Genomic DNA, 27,005 nt, shown 5'->3' on the forward strand with positions numbered 1-27,005 from the left:
AGGGCACAGAAGGCCCCCTTTAATGTTGTGCTGCTAGATAGGGAAGTAGTGTCTCAAGTGTAGACAGTTGATATAATTTTGTGAGTGTTATCACTGTAGAAGAGTGTATAGCTTCTAGAAAGACAGGAATGCATTTGTGAAAAAAGAGTGATTTTGCAGTTCCATGCACACTGATCAAATTCTTTCACAAGCTGGGGAAAATAGTTGTAAATACTGTCATCTGGTTACAATTTTTATTTCCCCTTAGTACATTTTTTTTTTTAATCCTTAGAAGTTAAGAATTGTTCTGTTGTATCCTGCGATGAATTATGAACCTAGTGCATAGGTATTTGAAGGGAGTAAAAATGTTAATGAATTCAGGGTGAGGAGAGATGTAATTTTTTCTGCTAATGAATATGGTGGGTTTTTTTTTAAATTCCTATAGATCAGGAAAGGGAAAGCAGACATCTGCAACTCATTTGCTTGCACAAGATTATAATGTGTTGGTTTGTTTGGCCCATGGCAAGGAGTTGTCCTATATTGGCCTGCAAAAGAAATGCTTTTTTATACCAACTGAATGTTAATTTTTACTGTTTACCACTCACTTTCCATCTTAACAGCCAGAATTCTCCATTTAGTTACAGGAGAACAGCGTTTCATTGATTTACTGAACTTTCTCCGTTGAGGAGAGTTGAACAGGGCATGCTTTGTCAGCACTGATTTGGGAAATAGAGATCTTTAGTAGTTTTTTTCTGTGGTCAGGTATGTGGCCTTGTAAGTGTCTATTTTAGAAGTAATCTATAGAGGCTGTAGCATTGTTCCGTGATTGTATTTAAAATAATTTTAAGCATAGGATGCTGTGGTCTTGTTCTTTCCCCTTACCCTCACTACCTACCAATAGTAGTGTGACAACTGTGAGCCAGTTCAGAAGGCTAATCGAGAGGAAAATACTACTTTATGTGGAGTTTTCAGGTGCATTGGTTCCCAGACCAGCTCAGCAGAGAATTGCGTGGGTGCTAATATTTATAGAAGACTTATCTACTTCTGGAGTAAGCTCATATTCTGCTCAATTGGGAAGTGACATACCTGAAGATTTGTGCAGATCTGACAGTTGCAGTGCAGTGCTATTTAACCTGTGTCGTAATATTTCTATTTCCTGGATGGAACAGCCTTGTGCTGCAGCTGCAGCCTGAGACAGTAAAAATCAGTAATGAATTAGGAAAAAGACTCCCTGGAACTTGTTGCTTTTTTGTCCCTCCCAGCAAAGGAAAGAATGAAATAAAATGAAGTGTATCTTTATAAATTGTGTGGCTGACAATGCAATGTGTTTCCAAAGACATCTGAGAACATAAAGGCTATTCAGATAGACTAAGAAAAAGACACAGCTGAAAATCGGCTGAAAGCTGTGTTTTTGTACAGAATCTTAGAGTGAAGAAAGAAGTAATGGGATTTGGTTTTAGACTAAGAGGTTTTACGCTAGTTATTTGACAGGTTCACTGGCATTTCAATTAAGATTCTATATTTGTGATTTGTTATTCCAAACTGACTGTAAGATGTACCATGTGTTTCTTGTTTGCTTGGCTTTTTGGTACTTCAGGAAAGGTGATACACTACTAAATAGGCTGCATTCCTGTGAAGACACTTGGTTTTTAGAGGTAGAATCAAAGCGATCAGTGTTACGGAGCATGGATAAGTTTTCCTTCTATAGCAAACTGTTCATAAATTGATGACATTTTTATTAAATCTTACCTACTAGCTAACTGTTTTTAAAGCAGAAAGCGAACTCTTGAAGTGCTCATTGTTCTGTCTGTATCATGGGCCAAAAGAAGCTATTGTATGACCTGAGACTTTTTTGTGCCTTAGAATTTATGTGAGCTTATTAATGGAGGCCAACCACTAATAATAAATTTCTGTTGCATGTATAGCACAACAGTTCATCTCCTCTGACAACATGACTATGAATAATTTATAGCTATAGTTATCCTGAAATTTGTAGGGGTCATTAGCATTTTAATGAAAAAGATACAGCTGTTGTACTAAATCTTCACTTTTTTTTTTCCCTCCCTCAGTTAAACGTTTCGATCCGCACTTTGAAAGCAGCTGACAGCGTGCGGTAATGTGCTGACTGGCACTATGGGCAGGCGGTACCCCGGGGCTCACTATCGGCCAAGCAACTCGTGTACGTATGCAATTGGTCTAATTTGTTTGTCGCTTTATTACTTCTGTAGGCTGCTAAGTTTATAAATTTTGTAATAGTATTTATAAAGGATGCTGACATATTGTAATCGATGTCAGCTCTCCTGTGTGTGTGCCCAAATGGTAAGTATATCGATTTATAGTTAAACTGCAAAGGTGTTTTCTAGAACTTCATTTGAAGTGGTTTGTGGTGTGACTTGTCCAAGTCTACTGCAGTGTGCTGTGTGTTGTCTTCAAGGTCTTCAGCTTCATTTATTCTAGGGTTCAAAAGCTTAGATACTATTCCTCTTCACTCCCATCCCAAATTTTTAGTACCAGATACCTTCAAATTAACAAACTGCCTGAGCTGATACTAGAACGTCAATGTGCTCTATAGCATTAATTGCTTACAGCTGTAACTAACGCCTCCAGTTCAGATTACTTATGTGCTTGAGTTCAATGTTGTTCACATTGTTTTCCCTCTGATATGTAGCCTATTGGATTACATTACATTTTCTCTAACTGAACATTGTCTTCTTTAAAAGTGAAAGACAACTTCTAAAATTTATCACCTGCATATTTCTTTGAGTAAGCAGATGTCTCTCGTGCTAGTGGTTCTCCAGTGCAGTCTGTGTGAAATGAGCTGATATGACCTTCCCTGGAGAGCTGTGTGGGGTAGCATCCCAACTCCAGAAGGCTTCTGCTGGTCCTTGTGTGCTTTCTGTTTGATCCCTCAGGCTGCTGTGGTGAATTTGTGGTAGGTTAACTTTTGTATTCACTCTTCTTTCTGCTGTAAGCAGAAGAACACGATTCCATGCGGCTTTTCTTGGCATCAAAGCTAGCTTAAGAAGCTCTCACTTCTGTACCATACTTTCTATTCCTTTAAAGACTTTAAGAGCCTCAGTCACTTCAGGCATCCAGCTCCACATGTACTCGTGTTGGCTGATGCAGGCAGTGAACTGCAGTGAGAGATTACAGCTGTGGCACAACAGGCATTTCTTATGGTGGTTTTGGCATCAGGCAGAAGGAACTGCATGGTAAGGTCTTGTATGCAGAACTTGACTTTGTGGGGTTTTCTCTGACCTCAAAGCCAAATCCTAGGAAGTAGTAAAGCATCTTTACTCTCTGCTGCAGACTAGTCACAGATGTCATGAAGATGTGTGTTGAAGTGGTGTGTTAGAGCAAACGTACATATTAATTTTCTAGAGAGTTTGTCTTAGGTATTAATGTCAGGATAATGTCTATACTAGAGTAGATGGGATAAATGTTGTTACAATTTTGACAGGTCTCTGGTGGTCAAGTGCTGGAGTACAGAATTGGACTGATCTATTTGAATCACTCAACATTAAATCTAAACACTGGCCTTCAAATGTGTCCTCTCGGCATACTGCAGGGCATGGTATCCATGTCTCATGCCTAGGCTTGAAGTTCAGAGCTTTAAAATGATTTAGTGTAGAGGTAGGTAATCAAGTCTTTCCCATTCCTCCTTAGAGAAAGCAAGTAATAGGCATTAAATTCTTACCCAAAGAGCCTAGTCTGTTTTTCCCGTTATCTAATTACGCAGCTGCAGACAGCGAAGAAGTGGACTTGTTTGTCTGGGGGAAATGCTGGGGTTCCCATCATCTGCCAGGACTGAAACTTGTATCAGAATCAATTAGTGCCAGACCTCCCTCTATTTTAAGACAGAGAAATCAAAATATCTGCTTCATGATTGTTTAGAGGAACCCTGGGGAGGGGCTCTTTCTCAGGGAGTGCAGTGATAGAATGAGAGATAATGGTTTTCAGCTGAAAGAGGGGAGATTTAGATTTGATATTAGGAAGATTTTTTTTCCTTTTTAGGGTGGGATAACGCACTGGCACAGGTTGCTCAGAGAAGTTGTGGCTGCCCCATTCCTGGAGGTGTTCAAGGCCAGGCTGGATGGGGCTTTGAGCAACCTGATCCCAGAAGAAGGGATGTTCCTGCCCATGGCAGGGATTTGGAACTATATGACCTTTAAAGTCCCTTCCAACCCTAACCATTTTATGATTCTATGATTGCTTTATGCTTTGGTAAGCCAAGTTTTCCTTTTCCTTAACCTGTCAAAGTTTCTAAGCAAGGAAACTTGCTTTATTTTTTGGTTTTGTTACTGTGTGATTTGTGCAACTTCCTGGTGCCTAACATAATAAGTGCTTTGGAGTTCTGACAATAATGGCACTGAAATTGCCCAGTCTTTGGGAAATCTCTGATAGCAGATTAGATCTCAGTGAAAGTGCTGGTAAAATACATCATTTTGCTTTTGTTTTCTTTGCATAAATAATGTGTAATTGCACCATTTCAGGTATTATATTTCATGTTCACAGTTGTTGCTATCTTAATATTGTACCATTAAGGATTTGGTGCAGCCTTAAGTCTTAGTCCCTGACTTTTATCTTCTGTCTGTACATCCATATATACCTAATTAAAATTGTGAAGGAAAGAACTAGGTCTGTGTGGGGTATGGCAGTTGTGTTGCTTCTTTGGTGGTGAGATAATATTTCATCCTGTTGTGGCTTTGACTGTTTTGTTGAATGATTTCATAAATTTAATGACTAAAATAATGGTGTGTGGTCTTAGGAGAATAACAAAAGTTTTTTTATTCAAGGAAACACATAACCGTTTAAATAGAAAACAGCTTATTTGAAGGCCCATGCTAGAAAATGTATTTGAAATACAGGTGCTGAATATATAAGAAACAGCAGGGTATTTAAAACGTAAAATTGAAAGCCATGGATATAACAGGTGCATGCTAGTTTAGGCTTTTTAAAAACATAATTAAAGAGCAATGGTCACAGTAAGCAAAGCAGTCTTGGGTGTATCCCTGGTTCTGTCTAGCACTGCTTGTCCTGACCTAGCACTCCCTTGTGTGCTGTTTTGTTGGGTTTTATTTTTTCTCTTCTGTGCTTTTCCTGTGAAAAATACAGACTAAGGATATACAGCCTCCAGCTACTGAGAGCTAGGTTTTGTAAACAGATGTCTTTCACGAATTTCTCCTATGCTTCATTTATATATTTTTTTTTTCCTAATATTTGCTCATAAAACCAACTTTTCTGCATGGGCTGCAGCAGCTCTCCTGAAAACATGGTTTGTGTGTTTAGGTAGTCTCAATTTTTTTCATATTAATAAATTTGTTTCTGTGCACAGTGTAAGGGGGTCTTGCACATCTGGAAAAAATATCTTAACAGATTGTCCATGCATATCTTGTCCCAGCATAATAATTTATTTATTTTAGTTAGTTTTAGTGTTTTTTAGTATTTTTATTTAAATCCGAGCAAAGAATCTTGGAGAAAATGGAATTTGTCCTAGTGCCATTCGGCCTGCATTAAATGTGCAGGAAGGGTTTAAACAGTAATAAATAATAAAATGCAGAGTTTTGCAAGAGTGCTTTTATGGAGGAGTTTGTGGGTGGTAGTTTTCAGCAGTTGTTGACCTTTGGAGCACGCCAGGGTGAAGGTGTAGTCCTGTGGAGGCCTGTCAGCACTCACTGGGAGGAAGGGAACTGCTTGCGCCTGGAGCTCCGCCACCAGCTCTCACTTCCCACAGAAGCCAGCGCCACATCTCCAACCGTTAAGCCATCCTCTTGATTTGTGACAGGCAGAGGTGGACTTGGATATTTTTGGAACTGTTCGGCATCTCTTATTTAAAAATGACTCAGAATAGGGGTCCGTATAGAATGATTTATTGATACAATTCTGCCAATATAATTATTAGAGCTGGCTGGAGTTTGATTTCAGAAACTTCTCCCAAGCAGACATTTTTGTGGAACTACTATTTTGTTGAAATGTTCATAAATCAGGGATAAGGATGAAAGGAAATGTGCCTTGTGAGAAGACACCCCCCTGGGTTGTGGAGAAGAGAGGTTTATTTCACAGTTCTTTCTCATCTCCCATGCTAGAGCTACTCTTAATAAGTAATTCAATATACTTGAGGGCAGAGAGAGCAGAATTTATTTCCCTCCAGGAATACTCAAATTCCTGCTCTGCCTATGTGTCTTTGGCTTCCCGACTAGTGCCAAGCTGCAACCTTCAATGCACTGGAGCAGTCCCCTGCTGCTGGTCTTGCAGTGGGGCTGTTGTTTAGTGAAACTGCTGGAAAGTCTTAGCTTCCTTGCAGTGAAAGATGGAAACAAACGGGAGAATGGTGACATTATAAATAACAACAAACTTCTGAAAAAAATCCAGACTTTCAGTCCTGCAGACAGTGCCAGTAATTACATTGCCATTGTTAGTCCAAGATTGAGTCAGTGTGAAAGCGTACTGTGGAGTGGCTTTGTGGGCTTGGCTTGGAGCCACTTCCAGAGTAAAAGAAAACTCACCCAAAGAGGCACCCTGAACCCCAAGGAGGGGAGTACTCACTGTGCAACTCTTGGTAGAAGCATCCCAGAAAATTCTGTATCTGCAAAATCCTGCCCTTTTTTTTTTTCCAGAGGAGGATATCTTGCTGTAAACAAGACTCAAGCTTTAGCACTGCTCAGGTCATGCTCAGGGTGGACACTTTTTTGTAAAATTGCTAAAAAGCTTTGCATAATCACTGGTTGGCTAAGGAAAAGATGGGAATACATATGATCCATGGATTGAAAATTGCAAAAGCAGCCAATGACACATACGTTGTTCTCCTCGTTGAAACTTCTCTTCTTTAGGTTTCTACCTTTCTTAGGAAGCTCTATGGAGAATTGCACAACAGCTTCAGTGAGGCCTCTTGGGTGATCCTAGTGAAGCCCCAAAACACATGCTGGTTTCCATGGGTAGGAGCTGACTTGGAGCGTGTGTATAAAAATCTCTCTTTGAGAACCATGTTTTACTCTGAATGCGCATTGTCACTTCTGTTTTTATTCTTTCCATAGTTAAATAGTATCCATATCCCAGGACGCTTACAAGTCCATTTCTTCTTCGTGGTGAAACCAGAGGCAGAGTGCTCTGAAGCTGAACGTTTCCTCGTGACTCTGCTTGGGGTTGTGCATGTCCAGAGAAGAGCAACAAAGCTGGTGAAGGGGCTGGAGAACAAGTCTTACGAGGACCAGCTGAGAGAGCTGGGGTTGTTTAGCCTGGAGAAGAGGAGGCTGAGGGGAGACCTCGTTGCTCTCTATAACTACCTGAAAGGAGGTTTGTGGAGAGGAGGGTGCTGGCCTCTTCTCCCAAGTGACAGGGGACAGGACAAGAGGGAATGGCCTTCAAGCTCCGTCAGGGGAGGTTTAGGCTGGACATTAGGAAAAAATTTTTCACAGAAAGGGTCACTGGGCACTGTCAGAGGCTGCCCAGGGAGGTGGTTGATTCACCTTCCCTGGAGGTGTTTAAGGCGTGGGTGGATGAGGTACAGAGAGGTATGGTTTAGAGATTGGTGGGAATGGTTGGACTCGATGATCTGGTTGGTCTCTTCCAACCTGGTTATTCTGTGATTCTATGGTTCTATGTTCGTGAGGAACCACTATATACTGGATATGCATCGTGTAGTTGCCTTTGTTTCATAGGAACCATGGTTCCTTTGGTGTTGAAGTGTGTGGTGAATATCTTTTGAGTTTGTAGATCAAAAAAAAGAAGTAGAGGATTTTGGCTAACACATTAACAACCTGGGACTCCTTGTTGAAATCCAGGCCAGTAATACTACTAGCTTGTTCTTCGCCACTTGATCAATGTCTTCTACAGCCAAGTTTGCTGCTTCTTGAAACTGAGCCCACTTTAAGCCACACATCAGTGTAATATAGATGCCAGTAAGTGCAGTTGCTTTTTTGTTATATTCTCCTTCCACTTTATTATGGATTGATCTGTTTGGTTTATGAGCACCATAGAGCAAATACGATACTCTGATTTTATTTATGAGCAAGTGGTATTGTTTTATATATGAGCAGTGTGGGCAGAAGTTTCTCAACATTGTACAACAGCATCCTCAAGGAGCTCTACTTGCTACAGCAGGGCAAGGTTAATGTTACTCCTGTATTCTAGTACCATAACTGGGAGGGATACTGTTAGGGATGGCCATTTTAGTCCTCTCTCGACCTTCTGTCGGCATAAGCAGTACAGAACAGTTGGTTTATAAACTGTGTGGTTTGAAGTATTTTTGATTTGTCCCATTAAGGTTTGGTTGAAGACAATATATAGCTTTGCAGACAAATTTCAGCCTTGCTGAGATGTAGCTCTTTGTGTAATGAGCCTTTTTTTTTAGTTCAGCTTTTAATGTAAAATCAGACTAGAAACCCAGAGACCTTTTCTGGTTTGGTGCATCCTGTGCTCTGAAATACATCCTGTTCCATTACTAGGAGTAGGGGATATGTGGGTAGGACATGTGAGTCCAACTTAAAGATAGTATCGGCAGATATAGTTAAAAGTGCACTCACAGTAGCCTTATCTAGGTGACATACAGGATGTTTTTAATTTTAATGTGGAACAGAAGCAATCTTGTCAATGTGCAAAAATCTTAGTTTTCTCTCATTGAGAGCCCTGATAGTCTCATGCAGCTAAACCTGTCAAATCAGTCTAATGCTGTCTTCTGTGATAAAGACTTGGACTTTTTTTTTCTTTTTTTTTTTTTTTTTGAGATTATTTGCAAACACTTAGGAATTAATGGAATTAGAGGGTTTCATTCTTTGTATTGAGACTTTTGATATACACATTTTTAGTCTTTATTTCTTCTCATGTAGAGTTGTAGACAGTGTACTGAAAGATTATTTCACGTTTATTTTTCAGATTTTCATCTTTAGAGCTCTGTTAGACCATAAGTACCACTATATAATAACAAGAAGACGATTCTTGTATACCATGCTTTTTCAAATGCATTTTAAGATCTCAGTTATGAGGCAGTGATAATAGGTGGCTCAAGACTATTGCAACCAGTCTGGGTAGTTTCAGAGTAAAAGCATTTCTGGATAGAGGGAACTGCACAGGCAAGTGCAAGCAGGGAGAGGGAACTTGGGAAGAGCATAGGGATGCTGTCCGGTTGTGTAAGGATGGGGTCAGGAAGGCCAAGGTGCAATGGGAGCTGAACTTGGCAAGGGAAGCAGATATTAACAAGAAGGTCTTCTGCAAGTACATCAATCAGAAAAGGAAGGTTAAAGAGAGCGTACCCCCACTGATGGATGAAAATGGTGAACTGGTATCAACAGACAAGGAAAAGGCTGAGGTACTCAACAACTTTTTTGCCTCAGTCTTCACTGACACCCGCTCTCCTGACCCCCCCTGGGTGAATGGGCAACAAGAAGGGTACCAGGAGTTAAAACCCCTCCCACTGTAGGGAAAGATCAGGTTCGTGACTGCCTGAGGAACCTGAACAGATGTAAGTTTGTGGGACCTGATGAGATGCATCCCAGAGTCCTGAGGGAATTGGCTGATGTGGTTGTCAAGCCACTCTCCGTATTTGAGAAGTCATGGCAATTGGGAGAAGTCCCTGAGGACTGGAAGTAAGGGTAACATTGTCCTCATTTTTAAAAAGGTTGGAAAAAGTGACCCTGGGAACCACTGACCTGTCAGCCTCACCTCTGTGCCTGGGAAGATCATGGAAGCTATGCTAAAGAACATAGGAGAACAGGGAGGTGATTCAACACAGTCAGCATGGCTTCACCAAGGGCAGGTCCTGGCTGATGAGCTTAGTGGCTTTCTGTGATGCAGAAACCACATCAGTGGGCGTGGGAAAACGATGAATGTAAACTGTCTGGACTTCTGTAAAGCCCTTGACACAGTCCCCCCCCCAACATCCTTCTCTCTAAATTGGAGAGATATGGATTTGATGTGTGGACTGTTTGGTGGATAAGGAATTGGTTGAATGGTCCCGTTCAGACACTAGTGGTCATAGGCTCGATGTTCAGATGGAGGTCTGTGACAAGTAGTGTCCCTCAGGGGTCCATACTGGGACCAGTACTGTTTAATATCTTCATAAATGATACAGACAGTGAGATCCAGTGCACCCTCAGCAATTTTGAAGGTGGTATTAAGCTAAGTGGTACAGTTTCCACACTGGAAGGATGGGATGTCATTCAGAAGGACCTGGACAAGTTGGAGAAGTGGGCCTGTGTGAACCTCCCGAGGTTCAAGGGTTCAAGAAGACCAAGTGCAAGGTCCTACACCTGGGTCATGGCAATCCCCAGTTTCGGTACATGATGGGGGATGATGTGATTGAGAGCAGCCCTGCGGAGAAGGACTTGAGGGTGCTGGTCGATGAGAAACTTGACATGAGCCAGCAGTGTGTGCGCTCACAGCCCAGAAGGCCAACCATATCCTGGGCTGCATCAAAAGAAACGTGGCCAGCAGGTCAGGGGAAGTGATTCTGCCCCTCTATTCCTTTCTTGTGAGACCCCTCCTGGAGTATTGTGTCCGTTCTGGAATCCTGAACATCAGAAGGATATGGAACTCTTGGAACAGGCTACAAAGATGATCAGAGGGCTGGAGCACCTCCCATACGAGGACAGACTGAGAGAGTTTGGGTTGTTCACCCTGGAGAAGCGAAGGCTCAGAGAAGATCTTATAGTGACCTTCCAGTAACTGAAAAGGGCCTACAGGAAAGCTGGAGAAGGACTTTTTACCGGGACATGTAGTCATGGAACTAGGGAGAACGGCTTTAAATTGGAGAGGGTAAGATTTAGATTAGACATTAGGAAGAAATTCTTCACGATGAGGGTGGTGAGGCACTGGCACAGGTTGCCCAGGGAAGCTGTGGCTGCCCCATCCCTGGAAGTGTTCAAGGGCAGGTTGGATGGGCCTTGGGCAGCCTGGTCTGGTGGGAGGTGTCCCTGCCTGTGGCAGGGGAGTTGAGGTTAGATGATCTTTAAGGTCCCTTCTAACTCAAACCATTCTATGACAAGCTTGGCATGAGCTTAATTTGTATCTAGCCATGAATTTATTATATGTAATTCAGAGGGCAGATGAAGTTGTAGCAGGTGAAATCATGGTGCTAGGCCATCGGAAGTTTAATTGTTAATATCTGTTAGTTTAAAAAGAGAAGCTGAATATCTGCGTTTGCATGCATGTAGTTCTTGGAGAAGTGGCTTGTGCTCAGGAGTATGCAGTGTTGTTTCTAGGCGTTGCAGGAGCAGTCGGGTGTTTGCAAGCTGCACATAGCGGGGCCACAGACAAGATGAGTGGGAGGTGGTTAGTGATAATCATCTATTTAATTAATTTTTTCTCCCAGCACAGATGCTGTGCTGGAACTTTACTCACCCATTGCGTCTGACAGGGGCTCAGTTAACATTTTTGTTAATAATCCTGACTCTCTTTCCTACTTCTGCTGCCTTTGTCTCCTGATCAAAGAGCCAGTGCCATTATGAAAAGCTGGAAAGCTGGTGCTGGACCTTGTGGGCTTTTTTAACCCTATTCAGGAATCAGTCATCTTCTGAATGGTTCTGTAATTTAGGAGCTGTTGAATAATATAAGTTAAATATATGTGGGGCTGAAAAATCCGTGGTCTGAACTTATTCTGAATCTGTGTAAGCCACTTTATGTGCAAAATCGGTGGCCATTGATTCTTTCTATTACTCTATAAAGCATATAGGAAGGCTGCCTTTCCTACAAAGCGTTTTAGTTGCCTTTTTTTACCTGAGACAGCTTATCCTAGCTTTCATTTTCGTAAGGCATCATGCTTTGGTTTTGGTAATTCTGATCAGATTTGTTTACATGTTGTTTGCCTTCAGATTCTCTAAGTGTTATTTTTGTATGGCATTTGAGATGCAAGTTGCAGGATATGGAAGACCAACTCCTTCTTGCTTTATTGTTCATCTCAGTGGCAGAAATTTAAGTTCCAGTTTCTGAGTTTGTGTCTCCGTGTAAAAGACAATGAAGTTTATGCCTGTGTCTTATATTAGCATGTGCATTTTGAGTAGAGTTGTTCTGTATTTAACAGATAAGTCTGAAGTGTGATCTTTATTGGAGAGATTATTTTATACGTAGATTTTTTGTTATAAAAAACCCGCAATGTTAAGGCCCAAGAGTTTAATTTTCATAACAGGATTAGAAAAAAATAACTGAGGTTTACTTAACAAATGTTACTGTGAATGTATAGATCTGATGACAGAAGGTTTTATTATCCGTCCTTGCAGGTAGCCGATAGATAAAACACACTTCATCTTCTTGCTGTGACAACACCATTCCTGCCTGCCAGATTGTTCCATTCTGCACAGGGGGGAAAATCTAATTAAAGGGAGAAAATTGAATTTGGAAAAGACTGAGTATGCCATCTTGTTTTTTCCATCACTAAATGCAGGATTAGTCATGATTGCACATCGTGATTATGCCTTATGTAAATGAAAGAATTGCCCTTTATTTCTGAAAGTGACCACTTGATTTAAGAATACTCTGGTGGCATAAGATGACCCAGGTTGTCTGCAACGTGGAGTTTTAGTCAGATGGTCAGATATACAGTGATTAGTATTAGTCTTAATAAAATTATAAGTAAAAGACCAATGGATTTACCCAGTTTTTTACTTTCGTTATTAGTTTTGGGTTTTTTTCCTTTGTGGCTTTTAGAATCTGATTCTGAGAGGCATCTTGTCTCTGGATTTTTGCTTGATAAGGAATTTGACTGGCTGTGTAGGAAGGAGGAGGGAAAAAGTAGGAAATGGGAATATACTCCACTTGAGTGCCAGAACTCATTGCAAGATCTGAAGTTGTGTTTTCCTTAATAACATTATTTAAAGACAGATCAGCATTACGGATTTCCATTAATAAGGGCGTCACTAGAGCAGAGACGGTACTGCTGCTCGGCTGCTGCAGTAGGTTGGCAGCATGATTAGCACTAAGAGGAAAAATGTCATTATTGTGGCAGCAGGGGCTGGCAGGATGCCTATTGACGAAGAAGGAGCCAGGACAGAAAGCTGTTTAGCAGATGATGATTTCGGTAGGACAAGGTGAAGCATAAATAGCTAGAAATGGGAGAAGCTGCATTTAACAAGCAGGTCAAAGTGGTAGTTTTGCTCTTATGTGAGGACAGAGCTAGCGTGGAGTGATTCCCTGCTTGGGCAGAGGGGTTGGACTAGAAAATCTAAAGAGGTCCTTCCCATCCTCAGCAGCTCAGGGTTTGTGTGGAGGAGTCTGCAGATGTGTTTGAGAGCACACGTGCAAGCTGCTTACGGCCTTGTTCCTTTCCTGCTCTTGCATTCCCATAACTGCTGTGCCCATTGTGGGAATTTGCTTTCCTGGCTTTGCTAAGCTTTCTCTCTCCAGCCTCCAAGCTCAGTCCAGCAAGGATGTTGGAGGGAGCAACGAGAAGAAAACCGCTGGTTGTAGGAACATCATTGGTTGCTGTGATCTACCATGACACTTCATTCAAGTGTTTTCCTTCCTTTTCCCTTTCGAAAGTGTTTAAAGTTCCCTAGAATTTGTGTAGATATATAGGCAAAGAGCATGATGCCACTTTACACTAAGAAAGCTTCTAGTCTCGATTCTGGTTTCAGCTACATTAAAGTAAATCTAGATTTTATAAGGATACTTTCATCTGACGTCTGTTTAGTATTACCATGTAGCTGGTCCTAGTCGAAGAAGGAATGCAGATGTGAGAAGACAGCATGTTAGGAAACTTAATTAAGAATTAATGTTTTAACATTGGAATTAACTCTTTGAAGCAGAGGGAGTGAGCTAGTGTTGAGTTGCAATCATCGTATAGCAGAAACTAATTCTGCCTGCTTAGGCTTTAACTAGAGCTGAAGAGTAGAGGACCTGAGACTCCAGCCCCGTGGCACAAGTTTGTCATTAAACATTTTGTACTCAAAAGATATCCTTTCAGAAAGGAAATCTACCTTAGGAAAAGGTTTGTATTATTTCTTTCCTATGTTCCCTAGATACTATGACAGAAATAGTTGTAAGTGCATATAAATACTTCGGCTCCCAGTGTATGTATCATTCACATCCAAACCAGAGACTTCAAGGCAAAGATGGTTTACTTATGAGAAAACGGCCAAGAAAGGGATCTCTACTGAAGCTTGCTGCCTAACTTGCTTTTTATGATTTTCTCTTGTGGGATCAACCCTGCAGACTGTTTTTAGCTTCATATGCTGGATCTTATTCTGCAAATTCTCATGTGAACATGCCTTACTGCTCTGTTTATTTTTACCAATGCTGCTGTAGTTTCCTGAGTAAGCTGTAGTTTGGGAAAACGGAAACTTTCTGACGTCATGAAATTTTTGCTGCAGTATGTTGGTTAAAACTGGACAATATTGTTGAACTTGTGCTCCTAGTAAAGCATACATTAAGAAAAATGTCATAGTTATTTAAAATTACTTGTTCTCATTGCTGTAGCCTAGCCACTCCCGTACTTTAATAACTGTCAAATATCTTTGAAAGCTCAAAAGATCCTCACTGTTATATTTGGGGGTTTGTTTAGAACGTTTAACATCTCTCAGGAGCTTCTGAAATGTGGTATTTTTATTTTCTGTTTTCCTTTGGTTTTAATTCTTACATGATCCCTCTTTTCAGATTTCAAATTATAATCTATTTCCTGATGCATTGCTGACGCCCGTGAGCCATGTCAGAAGTACTTCCAGGTCAGATGCCCTTTAAAAGATTCTACTTTACAACATCAAACTTTATTTTCCTTCTTCTTCTCAGGCCCATATTTCACTTTCATTTGTCACTCATACATGAAAAAAATCAAAAACTTCCTTTTCTTTTTAATGGTGCTCTATTCTGCTTTTAAAAAACTATTTCTGTAGGTAATACAATGCAAATCAGTCTTATTAGGGGTAAACGAAGATCAGTCATGCACTGTTTTCTGTTTGCAATGGCATTTTCTCTCTCCTTCTTGCTCTGTAAGGTTTATGAGAAGATTGAAAAACATCAATAAAAGCCATTCAAATAATAGCGTTATTTGTATTGTTGTGATGCTTAGAAAATTTGGATTACTTTGTGTTGAACACATTGTAGTGGTGGAATTATATATAATCTGTATAGGTGGGTTTCTAAATGTTAAAGTATGCAGTTGAGACTGATTTGTTTTTAAAAGTAAGCAAGATAAAATCAGTAATGAACTGCTATGACAGATATTCTGCCTATCTAAGTGCTGTCTTTAAGCACCAACATTTTAATGTTATTATTCCCAGTAATGACAATATTCTAATTATTCTCATTTTTCACCAGTCCAGTATTTTTACTTAGCATGTCCTGTTTTTACTCACTTATAACTTATCACTGTTCAGTCGCTTTAGCTGAGGTTCACATACCAACTCAGTGATTCCTTGTCTGCTTGTCCATTTGTGTTTGCTTTTGAGCAGAAGGCAGAGGAGTTGAAAAAAGGGTGCCCTGTGCTGTAGTGTTGTCCTTGCCCGTGCGCAGGCAGCACAAGGAGCTGCGGTGGGCTGCCAGGGTGAGGGTGCAGCACTGGTGTGCGTTAGGCACCCCTGCAGCGAGGGAGACAGTGTGTTGGTGGGAGAGACGAAATAAGAGATGAGAAGTCAGTGATTGGAATTCCAGTCTTGAAATTGCAGACACAGGAAGAAGTTGCGTTTCCTTGAAATTAGGAAGTTGAGATATCCTTCCTCTGGGAAAAGTTAAGTGTTTTGAGCATCACCATGTCCTGTATAAAGGAGGAGAGGCAGGCTATAGCTCTTTGTCCTTATGCTGTTCTACTACACAATTTATGTTTTCTTCAGTGCATTTAAGCATTTCATTGCATTCAAACGTTTTCCAGCACTTCTAGTTAGTCCTGGTCAGGTAGCAACTTCTGCCCTTGAGATGCAAGACCTGTCCTTTCCCATCTATATTTCTTATTCCCTTTTTGTATCTTTGGTTGCTTCCGTATTTCTCACCTTTATATCTGTTCCTGAGGATGGAGCGTTGCCAGCTGCACGTATCCCAGAGCCTGGCTGCAAGTGTGGGGTGACGGCCAACGAGTAGGGCCCTGCCCTTTGAGAGGACAGCCTGCTCCTTGCTGTGTGTGCCTTGTGGTACCATTCCCATATTCATTGATCATTTGATCATGATGATTCAATCGATGAATCACTTAAAAGCGGGTCAGGAGGGGAGGTGATGCCTAGCAAAAAGTTCATTTTGACCTTTTTCTGCGTTTGATCATACACAAACCAAATTTAGCACCCAATTTACACACAATGCTTGGGTTGCAAAGACTCCTGGAGACTTTGGCTCAGTTGTGGAGCCACGTGCCGATGTTCATCATAATTTAATGAGGGAGTTTTATCATGCATATTAGTAGAACGATACATTTTGTTTCAATGTGCTTAATTTTACAATACTTTTGATAACTGCAATGCCAGCTGCAGGAGACTGGCTGAAGATAATCTGTCAGGCAGATACTCAAGCTTTATCTAGGAAGATTATTTTTTAAGAAATTTGTTTGGTGATAGAAATCATTGCACAAAGCTACTTATTTGGAACACAGGGCAAGAATAAATTTCAGTCTTGCTCCATATTGTGGAAGTTGTATTTATTGATGAAAAAAAAACCAACCTTGTTTTAATTTACTGAAGCATAAAGTGAAATATAATCTAGTGAAATGTGTAGATGCTGTGTGATTCCTTAAATTCTAAAGGTCAGGCAATGGGCCAAAATTACCCTGCCTTCTTAATTTATGTTTTATGTTACCTCTAGATTGTCAGACCTTTATTTGATTTGACAAAAAAAAATAAAGCAGACAGTCCATAAACACAGGCCATTTTGTGTCTTTAGATTAAAATGTGCTTTGGTAACATTATGTAGGATCAGGCCTTATTTCCTTAGACTTGGTTGTTTTTAGACAAGATGTAGAAAGCAACATTTGTGGATGTGTTTATATGAGAAGTACGGTTACAAAGTTCCTTTAAATTATGTGATGCTTGTGTTTTGTGGGTAAAGCCAAAATTGTAGATTGGTTGTTACCTAAGCCAATGGCTTTTGCATAGTGTGTGTGTGGTGATCTAGACCAATTAGAGTAGTGGTGCTTGAGGAAATGGCACACTTGCATATATGTAAGATTTAGTTTAAATCCGGTTGTGAATGAGTTTTAGAAGTTGTTCTAGGTGCGGGACTTGGGGAACAAAGAGTATACTTGGTCTGCTTGGTTTTAAATGAACTCGAGTGCTGGTTGGAAGTGTGCAGATTTGACAGCACATCGAACGGGGAACACTAGCAACTGCGTATACATTTAGGTAACATTATGAAGTGCTCCTTCTCAGTCTGTGTTTATGTATGTGTTATTTTAAAACCCATGTATTTAATCTCTTACAAATCTGTGCGGCAGTCAGTTCTGTCATATATCAAATATACAAGGATGCAGCACAATTCAGGCGGAATGATCTGTCATTGGCTGGCTCAAATTATAGCTTTTCATTCCTGAATAAGCAATCCATGACATCTGAGAATTAGAAACAACAGAAAGGGTGTTTCTTGCTTTGGCAGATGGGAGTGATTTATTAATTGGCCTCTAAATTGCTTGCCAGATGTCAAACAACAGTGACTACCACAGTACGTAAATTGAGGTGTTCGTGGAGTATTTGTGGGATTATTAGTGGGAGCCATAAATAGACAGTACAAGAACAAATTATAGTTTTAAATAAATATTTTTTTTTAACTTCTCATAGTCTAAAAATCTCTTCCCCCAAGAAACATACTTTCTCAAAATGTGAGCTGTGCCCCTGCCTAACAAAAATCAGAAACTTATAGAATCATAGTGTCATAGATTCGTTTGGGTTGGAAGGGATCTTAAAGATAATCTAATTCCACTCCCTCTACCATGGGCAGGGGCTCCTGCAACTAGATCAGGCTGCTTAAAGCTCATCCAACCTGGCCTTGAACTCTTCCAGGGATGAGGCATCTCCTGCTTCCCTGGGCAACCTGTGCCAGTGCCTCACCACCCTCATCATGAGGAATTTCTTCTTAATGTCTAATCTAAATTTTCCCCCTTCTAATTTAAAGCCATTCCCCCTAGTTCTATCACTACATGCCCCAGTATAAAGTCCTTCTCCAGCTTTCCTGTAGGCCCTTTTCAGTTACTGGAAGGTCACTATAAGATCTTCTCTGAGCCTTCGCTTCTCCAGGGTGAACAACCCAAACTCTCTCAGTCTGTCCTCGTATGGGAGGTGCTCCAGCCCTCTGATCATCTTTGTAGCCCTCTTCTGGACCCATTCCAAGAGTTCCATATCCTTCTGATGTTCAGGATTCCAGAACTGGACACAGTACTCCAGGAGGGGTCTCACAAGAAAGGAATAGAGGGGCAGAATCACTTCTCTTGCCCTGCTGGCCACGCTTCTTTTGATGCAGCCCAGGATATGGTTGTCCTTCTGGGCTGCGAGCGCACACATTGCTGGCTCATGTCAAGCTTCTCATCAGTCGTCACTCACAAGTCCTCCACAGGGAAAGAATGGTTTTATTTAATGGTGGAATATGTGTACTGTGCCCTAGGATGTACATTTTATCTTTAAGTTTGGACTTTGTGAGCTGTTGAATTAGTTAGCTGCCTTTGTATCTGAAGCAGCCCTTTTTTTGTTAAGGTTGCCCTTGACTCTGAAGTCAAGTACATGCCTTTTATTTATTGCCCCTTCTGACCTGCTTCCCACCATAAAAAAAAAGAAAAAAAAAAAAAGCCAAAAAAATGGAGTGGAAGGGGAGAGAAAGAGAAAGAGCAGAGAGAAGGCAGGTGTTAAGATGCAATGTCTGACTATTGACTGGCCAGTCAGGCTTGAAATTATCATTTCTATCCTGGATGAAAAAGGAGCAGCATCTGCCTGCTGTCTGCTTAGAAATTTCTGAAGTGTTCTGCTTCCTAGTGGTGAGTGCTTGAGGAGTTGGATTTCTTTGCCTCCTCATTGGAGGTGGAGGTGAAATACTAAAATTAAATGATGGTAAGGATGACTTCTGGACTCCCAGGCATTTGCAAAGGGTGCCCCTTCTATCGCCAAACTTGCCTGCTACAAAATCAGATGTGAAAAATCTGCCCTAAAGCTGCTGTATATAATCAAACTTTCTACTTTTTCTTAATTTTTTCATATTTTTTTCTGCCTCTGCTTTTCCTTATTTACTCTGTAAAGCTTTTTTCTGTTCTCTTGCGCGCTTAGGTCATGGTAATTTTCCTACTGTAAACCAGTTATGTAAATGCCACATCCCTTTACCAGAAGCCCTAACAAAATAGTGTATATCATGAATATGTTTTATCACTGTTTCTTTTGTTTTCTAGTTGATTCTGGTGTGGACGCTTTGGCAGTGTTTATGGCAAGCAGCAGCACGACAGATGTTGTGAACCGCAACAACCCTGCCACCCCACCAAACACCCTTAACCTGCGCTCCTCTCATAATGAACTTCTGAATGCAGAGATTAGGCACACGGAGACCAAGAACAGCACTCCTCCAAAATGCAGGAAAAAATATGCACTGACTAACATTCAGACAGCCATGGGTCTTTCTGATCCAGCAGCGCAGCCCCTTCTAGGGAACAGCTCTGCCAATATAAAGCTGGTGAAGAATGGAGAAAACCAGCTCAGGAAAGCTGCAGAACAGGGACAACAGGATCCTAACAAAAACCTCAGTACTACTGCGGGCATAAACGTAACTTCTGAGAAGTTTGAAGGCAAAGAGCCGATCCCACAGGATTCCTCTGGCTGTGAAATATTACCCTTGCAGCCAAGGAGGACCAAGAGCTTCCTGAATTACTATACGGATCTAGAGACGTCTGCTAGAGAGCTAGAGCAGAGTTTTGTTGTGATGGAAGATAAATCTGCACAAAGCAACAGCCAGGCTTCTACCGTTATTGTCAATGGGGAAGGCCTGCCCCGTAAACAAAACAAAACGAGCCCAGAGGATGGCCAAGTTGCCACAGTGTCATCAAGCCCTGAGACTAAGAAAGACCACCCAAAAACTGGGGCCAAAACAGATTGTGCCCTCCATAGGATTCAAAACCTGGCCCCAAGCGATGAGGACTCCAGCTGGACTACTCTGTCCCAGGATAGTGCTTCGCCAAGCTCGCCCGACGAAACAGGTACACAAGGAAAGGCTGCTCACGGCCACTGTTTTAGAAATGTGTTGCTTAACTCCTCTCAGCTGGTGTCTGGAAGGAGGGAGGAGGCTTACGGTCTTTTTGATGGGGAAGTGAATCACATCATAACACAAGCTCTGAGCTTGCATGCAATTCCTTGTCCACTTGGGAATGCCTGGCAGCCTCCTGCTCGGTCCTAGCAGCTTTGGTGCTGCCTTAGGAAAGGTAACAGCAGATGCAGTAGGCAGGGTTCTAAGAATATGATAACTGCACCTATTTCTAGTTTATAAATAATTGCTTTTCACTAATCGGTGAACACATGTTGTGAGAATAAGCGATTGTCTGGAGATCCTAAACTACTGATAGGTGCCTACACACAACGAACAAACTTATCTGAACAATGATTTTTAGGTACAGCAAAAATTACTACTTCCCTAATTTCAGATCTTTGTAGGCGTCCCCCCTCTGTCCTCACTCATCTGGTGATATTTTTATTTTTAAAGAAATCCTCCCAAATCCTGGGTTGTTTAATTTCTGTGTTTTGTGTTGTTTGTGCAGCGGTTCTGTGCAGTAATTCAGGAGGTCAGACCATGGCATTTTATATTATAGTTTCTTCAGAAAGTGTTGTCAGTGGTGTCACACATGCTTATACCAGGTATCTTGAAATACTTATTATTTCAACAGTAACTATGCACTGGCTCTGTTGTGATTTACAGCATCTGTATTACTTTTAAAACTATGGAGAGCTCATTTACTCTAGCTAATTGACTTTGTCATTATTTTGTATCCAAGCCAATATACAAAGGTACAACTGTGTCAATGAGGGGAGGCAATCTGATTCTTGATGTTGACGTGGAGTTAAAGAAGTTCATCATACTTGTATTTTAGTGATTTCATTATTACAGCACAAAGATTATATACTGTTAGGAGACCACCGTCTAAATCAACAGCTGCATTGCAGCAGTTGTGCATGACTGTGAGAATAGTGATTTTTATTTTCATGTGTAGGGTTTTCTTTTTTAAAATCACAACCAGAAATCCTCACTACATGACATATAATGGATCTTCTGATCATCTTTTTGATATATTACAAATCTTTGCTGGTTAAAAGAGAAAATTATTGGAAATCTCTTCGTGTGCAAAATGAAAAAAAAAATCGGTTAACTAAAATTGATGTTTGAGTTAATATTATTTCTTCGGATACTTGATATGAATGTGTCACATCAGGGATAACATATTTGGGAGAAACTATCAATAGAATTTATTTAAGTAACTCATTGCCAAGCTTGTTGGCTTCTTCTGTCTTTGTAATTGTCCCAGGTCTGGTGATGAGAAACATGAGTTGAAAATTTATAATCACCAAAAACTATTGAAGAGTAATTCCAAGTAGTCTAATTAAATATGGGTGAGTTCAGTCTCTGTAAGAAAAGAGTTAAAAATAAACAAATCCCCAGAAAACCTTAGAATTTACTTTAAAGGACAAAGTGGTAGAGGTGCTTTCTTCTCATCCCAGTGGACATTGTCTGAAGGCACTGAGTAGGATGTAGCACCTGTCATACTGGATTGGATTGCTGGTTGAAACATACCTATGTATATATAAGTATTCATGGAGTGAAGAAATAAAATGTTGAGTTGCTGTGGGTGCCAGGACAAATTTTGAACATGATAAAGCAGGCCAGTTTCTCAGGCTCCCCTGCAGGTCCTTACAGGAAGCTGAAAAGAGAGGTGCAAAGAGCAATGCTGATGGTCTTTGGAAAAGCAGAAATCACAGCTGGTGCAAATATCTCCAGGCTTACTCATTTGGGGGGCCAATTTTCTAGTTGTTCTCAGGGGCTCCAACCTTTTAAATTTGAGTAATGTACCACCTCTAGGCAAGTTCACATATCTCCAAGGGTGTTTGAAGTGGAATAAGAGGTGAAATAAAAGTTGAGTAAATGAGCTGAACTTTGTTTTTTGATGGGGGTGAGGTGAGGGGGGGGTCAAGAACAGTTCAGTGTGTTGCATTGTAAACACCTGTGCCTTTTCCATCTCCTTCCCAACAGTAACTTTCCTTGAGTTAGTGTGGTGCTGATTGACCAGCATTCACACTTCTCTGTGCCAGCTCGTACCAGGGGAGTTGCCTCACTTGCCATATAACTTGGGTGCTACGGCAGTGGGTAGAGTTGGAAGTGCTGAAGAAATTAAGTAGTGCTTGATGCTTCCTGAAACCCCTTACACCCTTCTGCAGAAGCAGAATATGCATCCAATGCATTTGTGTCAGTGGTTGTTGACCAAAGATTCACATAGAGTCTGTCTGTCCCATCTGACGTCACAGACTAGATCGAGAAGCCATATTTAGGAGTAGGCAGGAAGAAGAAACCTCAGAAAGCAAGGACGTGTGGTATCTCCGGCTCTCTTGTGACTGATCTCATTTTAACTATGCCTTCATTGGAGGCATTGCCCTGACCTGCTCAGGCCATCTGCTCCAGAGGCACGTGGCGCTTCCTGCTGCTGTAGATCTTTCCAGTCTTTATAGTGTAATCTCTCATTCCTCGTTGTTCCTATGTACCAGCATGGATGAAGAGGAAGCCCTTCTGACTGAGGAGTCGTGCAGTGAGCCCTGGTGCTCCTGCAGGTGTGAAATTTTGGGTGTGGCCAGGGCTCCTCACTGCCATTGCATCTGGGTGGGAGGAGAGCATTGCTTCACAGCTCAGTGCTCTCCATCGGTTGTGTTTGTGCTCTGGTAATAACTGCTAGGGAACAAAGGGAGAAAGACATTTGGGAGGAAGATCTGTGAAAGTAGATGGTTCTATTCGTATGACTTCTGGGAAGGGAAAGAAAACACTCGGTTTTGAGAACAATTAATCTGTAAAAGAGTGAAGTCCAGCAGATATCTGGAGAATTATTAATGTTCAATCAAGTGATTACATTTAGCACTTTAGTATATGTGGGAATACAATAGAAATATTGTTTTCCTAAGGAATCACTGTTGGAAATAACATTATTCTTCTTCCACGGCTTCTGAATGGTTTTGTCTTCCTCTTCCCTGTGTTACTGTGGTTCATTATTCAAATCCTGGAAAATGGAATGTTGTTTTGTGGGTTTTTTTGTTTTGTTTTCAGATATTTTGTTTTGGGGATATGTAATTCAAAGATCCTAAAAAAAAAAAATTGCTTTTAATTGTTTGTTTAGAGGATGCATCATTGTTTAGACAAATACCTCCTGAACTCTGCTTAGGATGAGGTTTTCCTTGTTTTCCTTGTGGTCTAATAAAAAGATGTTCTCAGGAGGCTTAACTCTCTCTGTGAATGAGAAGGCCAAAATAAGACAACTCAGTTTAAAGATGCAAAACAGCTGGTTGTTTATTAAACAAATGTTAGTGTTGCTGATTAGTGATGTTGCTAAATTAATATAATAGACTTCATTAATAACTGGGGCACCAAACACTATAAGCATGGCACAGTGTAAGAATTGTGTTCTGAAGTAACTCTTTCTTCTCCAAAGAAATTATCTGTATCCACTTCTTGACAAGAACTGCATTGACTTCAGCTTTCAGAGAATTTTATGAGCTCTTTTAGCTTTCTAACCTTCATTCTGAGAGTCACTGCTTCAAAAAAGAAAGAGTCTGGGGTGATTAGAAAAGCAGAAAAGGTCTATAGACAGCAGAGCAATAAGATGTCATCAAGATGCTTGGCACGTGTCAGGCCCTAATGGGTTTCAGACAGCTGTTTTTAGAGGCAGGCTAGGGCTTATCACCAGCACCGCAGGCAGTCAGTCCTCCCCAAACAATCATGCTTGAATCACAGAATCACCAGGTTGGAAGAGACCCACCGGATCATCCGAGTCCAACAATTCCCACCAATCTCTAAACCATGCCCCTCAGTACCTCATCCACCCGTGCCTTAAACACCTCCAGGGAAAGTGACTCAACCATCTCCCTGGGCAGACCGTTCCATTGCCTAATGACCCTTTCAGTGAAGAATTTTTTCCTAATGTCCAGCCTGAACCTCCCCTGGTGGAGCTTGAGGCCATTCCCTCTTGTCCTGTCCCCCGTCACTTGGGAGAAGAGGCCAGCTCCCTCCTCTCCACAGCCTCCTTTCAGGTAGTTGTAGAGAGCAATAAGGTCTCCCCTCAGCCTTCTCTTCTCAAGGCTAAACAACCCCAGCTCTCGTAAGACTTGTTCTCCAGCCCCTTCACCAGCTTTGTTGCCCTTCTCTGGACTCGCTCCAGAGCTTCAGAGCTTGCTTCTGTTGGCCTCAGGCAATGCATCTTCTCCTACTCCACCCATCTACCTGAATCTGCTGTTGTTTGCAGAGAATCTTGCAGGTAACCAAACACTGACTCTAGATGTCCTTAAACCTGCAAATGATCTGGAACTGGTGTTGTATCATGAGGAATGCTTCCTCCTCCTCTCTCAAGGGGTTCTCCTTCGTCTAGTTTTCAGAGGAAATGCATCTTGCATTATTGTACCGTCTGCCTATTCTTTGTCTCTGTATTCACCATTTTCACGTACACTTCATGAATCTGTGTGGCACCAACAGCTGGAGTCAAGCGCACACCTGAGAGCTCGCAGCCAGGGGAGGATGAGAGTGATTCTGGTGTGGTTTTGGATGAATCTCACCAGAAGGTCTCTAGGAGAAAAGTGCATTTCTTAAACTTCCTGTCACCTGAAAAAGTCCTTAGTAAATGCAGCACTCCGAGTAACAATCTCTAATAAGTTAGGAATGAGAATTCTTTGGGGAAAAAGGAATTCTCTCTGCCTCAGAATCAAGAAAAATACTGGAATTTGCTTTTGCTTCCCATTTCCTGTTTTATCATAATTTGAACACCATCACCCCACCACCACCTCCTTCCAGAGCAGGGAATAGCCCCATAATTAGGAAGGTTCCTGAGATACACTAAGTGCTAGAGAGCTGTAGGTTTTCTTGCTCTGGTATGGTCACCCTTTTTGCTATCTTCAGAACTTAGGGAGGCTGCACAGGGGCAGCAACCTTCTCTGGCTCCCCAGTTTCCCTGCCTTTGGCTCTCACAATGCCTTGTTTCTCCCTGGTTGAAAGGAGAAGGTCATTCAAAGGGATGTCAAAAGTACAAGCATCCCTTTCTACAGGGAGCTCTGCTGCTGTATGTGCCTACCATATACCAAATGCCTGTCTGCTGCTGGTCTCTAAGCAAATCCAGGAGGGCAGTTTAATAGCTGGTAACAAATAAATGAGTTCAGCCTGGTACAGAAATGATGGGGATGAGACTGGCCTTTGGGGATCAGGAGTGTCACTTTTGTAAATAGAGCCTGGTATTCTGAAATAACAGCGTGTCTGGATAGAATAGCCCTCTAATAAGATAAAAATTACAGCAAATCATGAACTAGTCAAAGATTTATACCAATGGTCAAATTCTGACTCTGATTTTAACCAGCATCTTTGACAAAATTAAAATGGATGGATGTGCTCTTAAAAGCTCCATTTTTTTCTTTGCAGTACCTATCTGATACAGACAACAAGGATGTTATTTACTACAGAAATGTTTTCTGTGTTTGTGAGCGTGGAAAAAGATTTATCGTAGTAGAAATACATTCAGTTACACTTTGGATAAACACAAATTCTAGAATACTAGAAAAATAATATATTCATCATCAATACAGTTTTATGATTCTGGGTAAATATCCAGTTTTCAGATATTGGGGAATAAGAGGCTCTAGTTCACACTTGCAATGCATCCTAATGGCCTGTCAGCTTTTAGTATTGAGCCTTTTTTTTTTTTAATTCTGTGTGTTACCAATAACCATGTATCAAGAACAATGGATTATTATCCTCTATTGATTTTCCAAGTCGGTAGTAACAAAATCTGTCAAAAAAATCTGAGGGCAATTAAAAGGAACTTCAAGGCCTCGGGTTGTATGGTGAAGGGATTGGGGGCACAGGTAGTGCTCTCATCTGTCATTCCAGCTACAGGGAATGGTGAGGGGAGGAATAGGAAGAGCAAAGAAATAAATACCTGGCTATGAACCTGGTGTGAGGAACATAACTTTGGATTCTAAGCTGGGAGGAAGTGTTGATCTGCTTGAGGGTAGGGAGGCTCTGCAAAGGGACCTGAACAGGTTGGATCGATGGGCTGAGTCCAACAGTGCAAGGTTCAACAAAGCCAAGTGCAGAGTCCTGCACTTGGGACGCAAAAACCCCGTGTACCTCTGTAGTCTTGGGAAAGAGTGGCTAGAAAAACTGCCTGGCAGATAAGAACCTTGGGATGTTGGTTGACAGTGACTGAACATGAGCCAGCAGTGTGCCCAGGTGGCCAAGAAGTGCCAATAGCATCCTGGCTTGTATCAGAAACAGCGTGACCAGCAGGTCCAGGGAGGTTATTCTGCCTCTGTACTCGGCACTGGTGAGGCTGCACCTCAAATACTGTGTTCAGTTTTGGGCTCCTCACTGTGGGAAAGACATTGAGGTCCTGGAGCGTGTCCAGCAAAGAGCAACAAAGGTGGTGAAGAGGCTGGAGCACGAGTCTTACAAGGAGCAGCTGAGGGAACTGGAGTTTAGCCTGGAGAAGAGGAAGCTGAGGGGGCACCTTATCACTGTCTACAACTACCTGCATTGCAGAGAGGCTGGTATTGGTCTTTTCGCCCAAATGACAGGTGATAGGACAAGAGGGAGATGCCTCAAGCTGTGCCAGGGGAAGTTCTGATTGGACGTTAGGAAAAATTTCTTCACGGAAAGGGTTATCAAGCGCTGGAACAGGCTGCCCAGGGAGGTGACTGGGTCACTATCCCTGGAGGTGTTTAAAAGATGGGCAGATTAGGTGCTTAGGGATATGATTTAGTAGTAGACAGGTACAGTTGGACTTGATCTCAAAGGTCTTTCCCAACCTAATGATTCTATGATTCTGTGTTTTATAGACTCAGACTTGACCATTTGCTGACCTGCTTACAAAACAGGAAGGGCGACTACTGCTGTATATGCTAAGTGTTTGTGTAGGTAACATTCTGTATCTG

The 27,005-nt window shown here is 41.5% G+C and overlaps 1 protein-coding gene across 8 annotated transcripts in view; it reads left to right on the plus strand.

The window, feature by feature from the left end:
• Nucleotides 1-27,005, plus strand: part of APBB2 (amyloid beta precursor protein binding family B member 2) — a 192,994-nt gene that overhangs the window by 70,477 nt on the left and 95,512 nt on the right. For 4 of the 8 annotated variants that reach the window (XM_069856132.1, XM_069856135.1, XM_069856134.1 and 1 more), the window contains exons 3-4: nucleotides 2,049-2,158; nucleotides 19,247-20,044. In XM_069856132.1, the coding sequence (XP_069712233.1) occupies nucleotides 2,113-2,158; nucleotides 19,247-20,044 (844 nt within the window). In that variant the 5' untranslated portion in view covers nucleotides 2,049-2,112. Of the gene's footprint in view, nucleotides 1-2,048; nucleotides 2,159-13,774; nucleotides 13,895-14,559; nucleotides 14,628-19,246; nucleotides 20,045-27,005 lie in introns of all 8 variants that reach the window. The other 4 variants (XM_069856143.1, XM_069856136.1, XM_069856138.1 and 1 more) reach the window with 2 other exon arrangements.

The sequence above is a fragment of the Phaenicophaeus curvirostris genome, chromosome 4 (assembly GCF_032191515.1).
Source record: "Phaenicophaeus curvirostris isolate KB17595 chromosome 4, BPBGC_Pcur_1.0, whole genome shotgun sequence".
Lineage (NCBI taxonomy): Eukaryota > Metazoa > Chordata > Aves > Cuculiformes > Cuculidae > Phaenicophaeus > Phaenicophaeus curvirostris.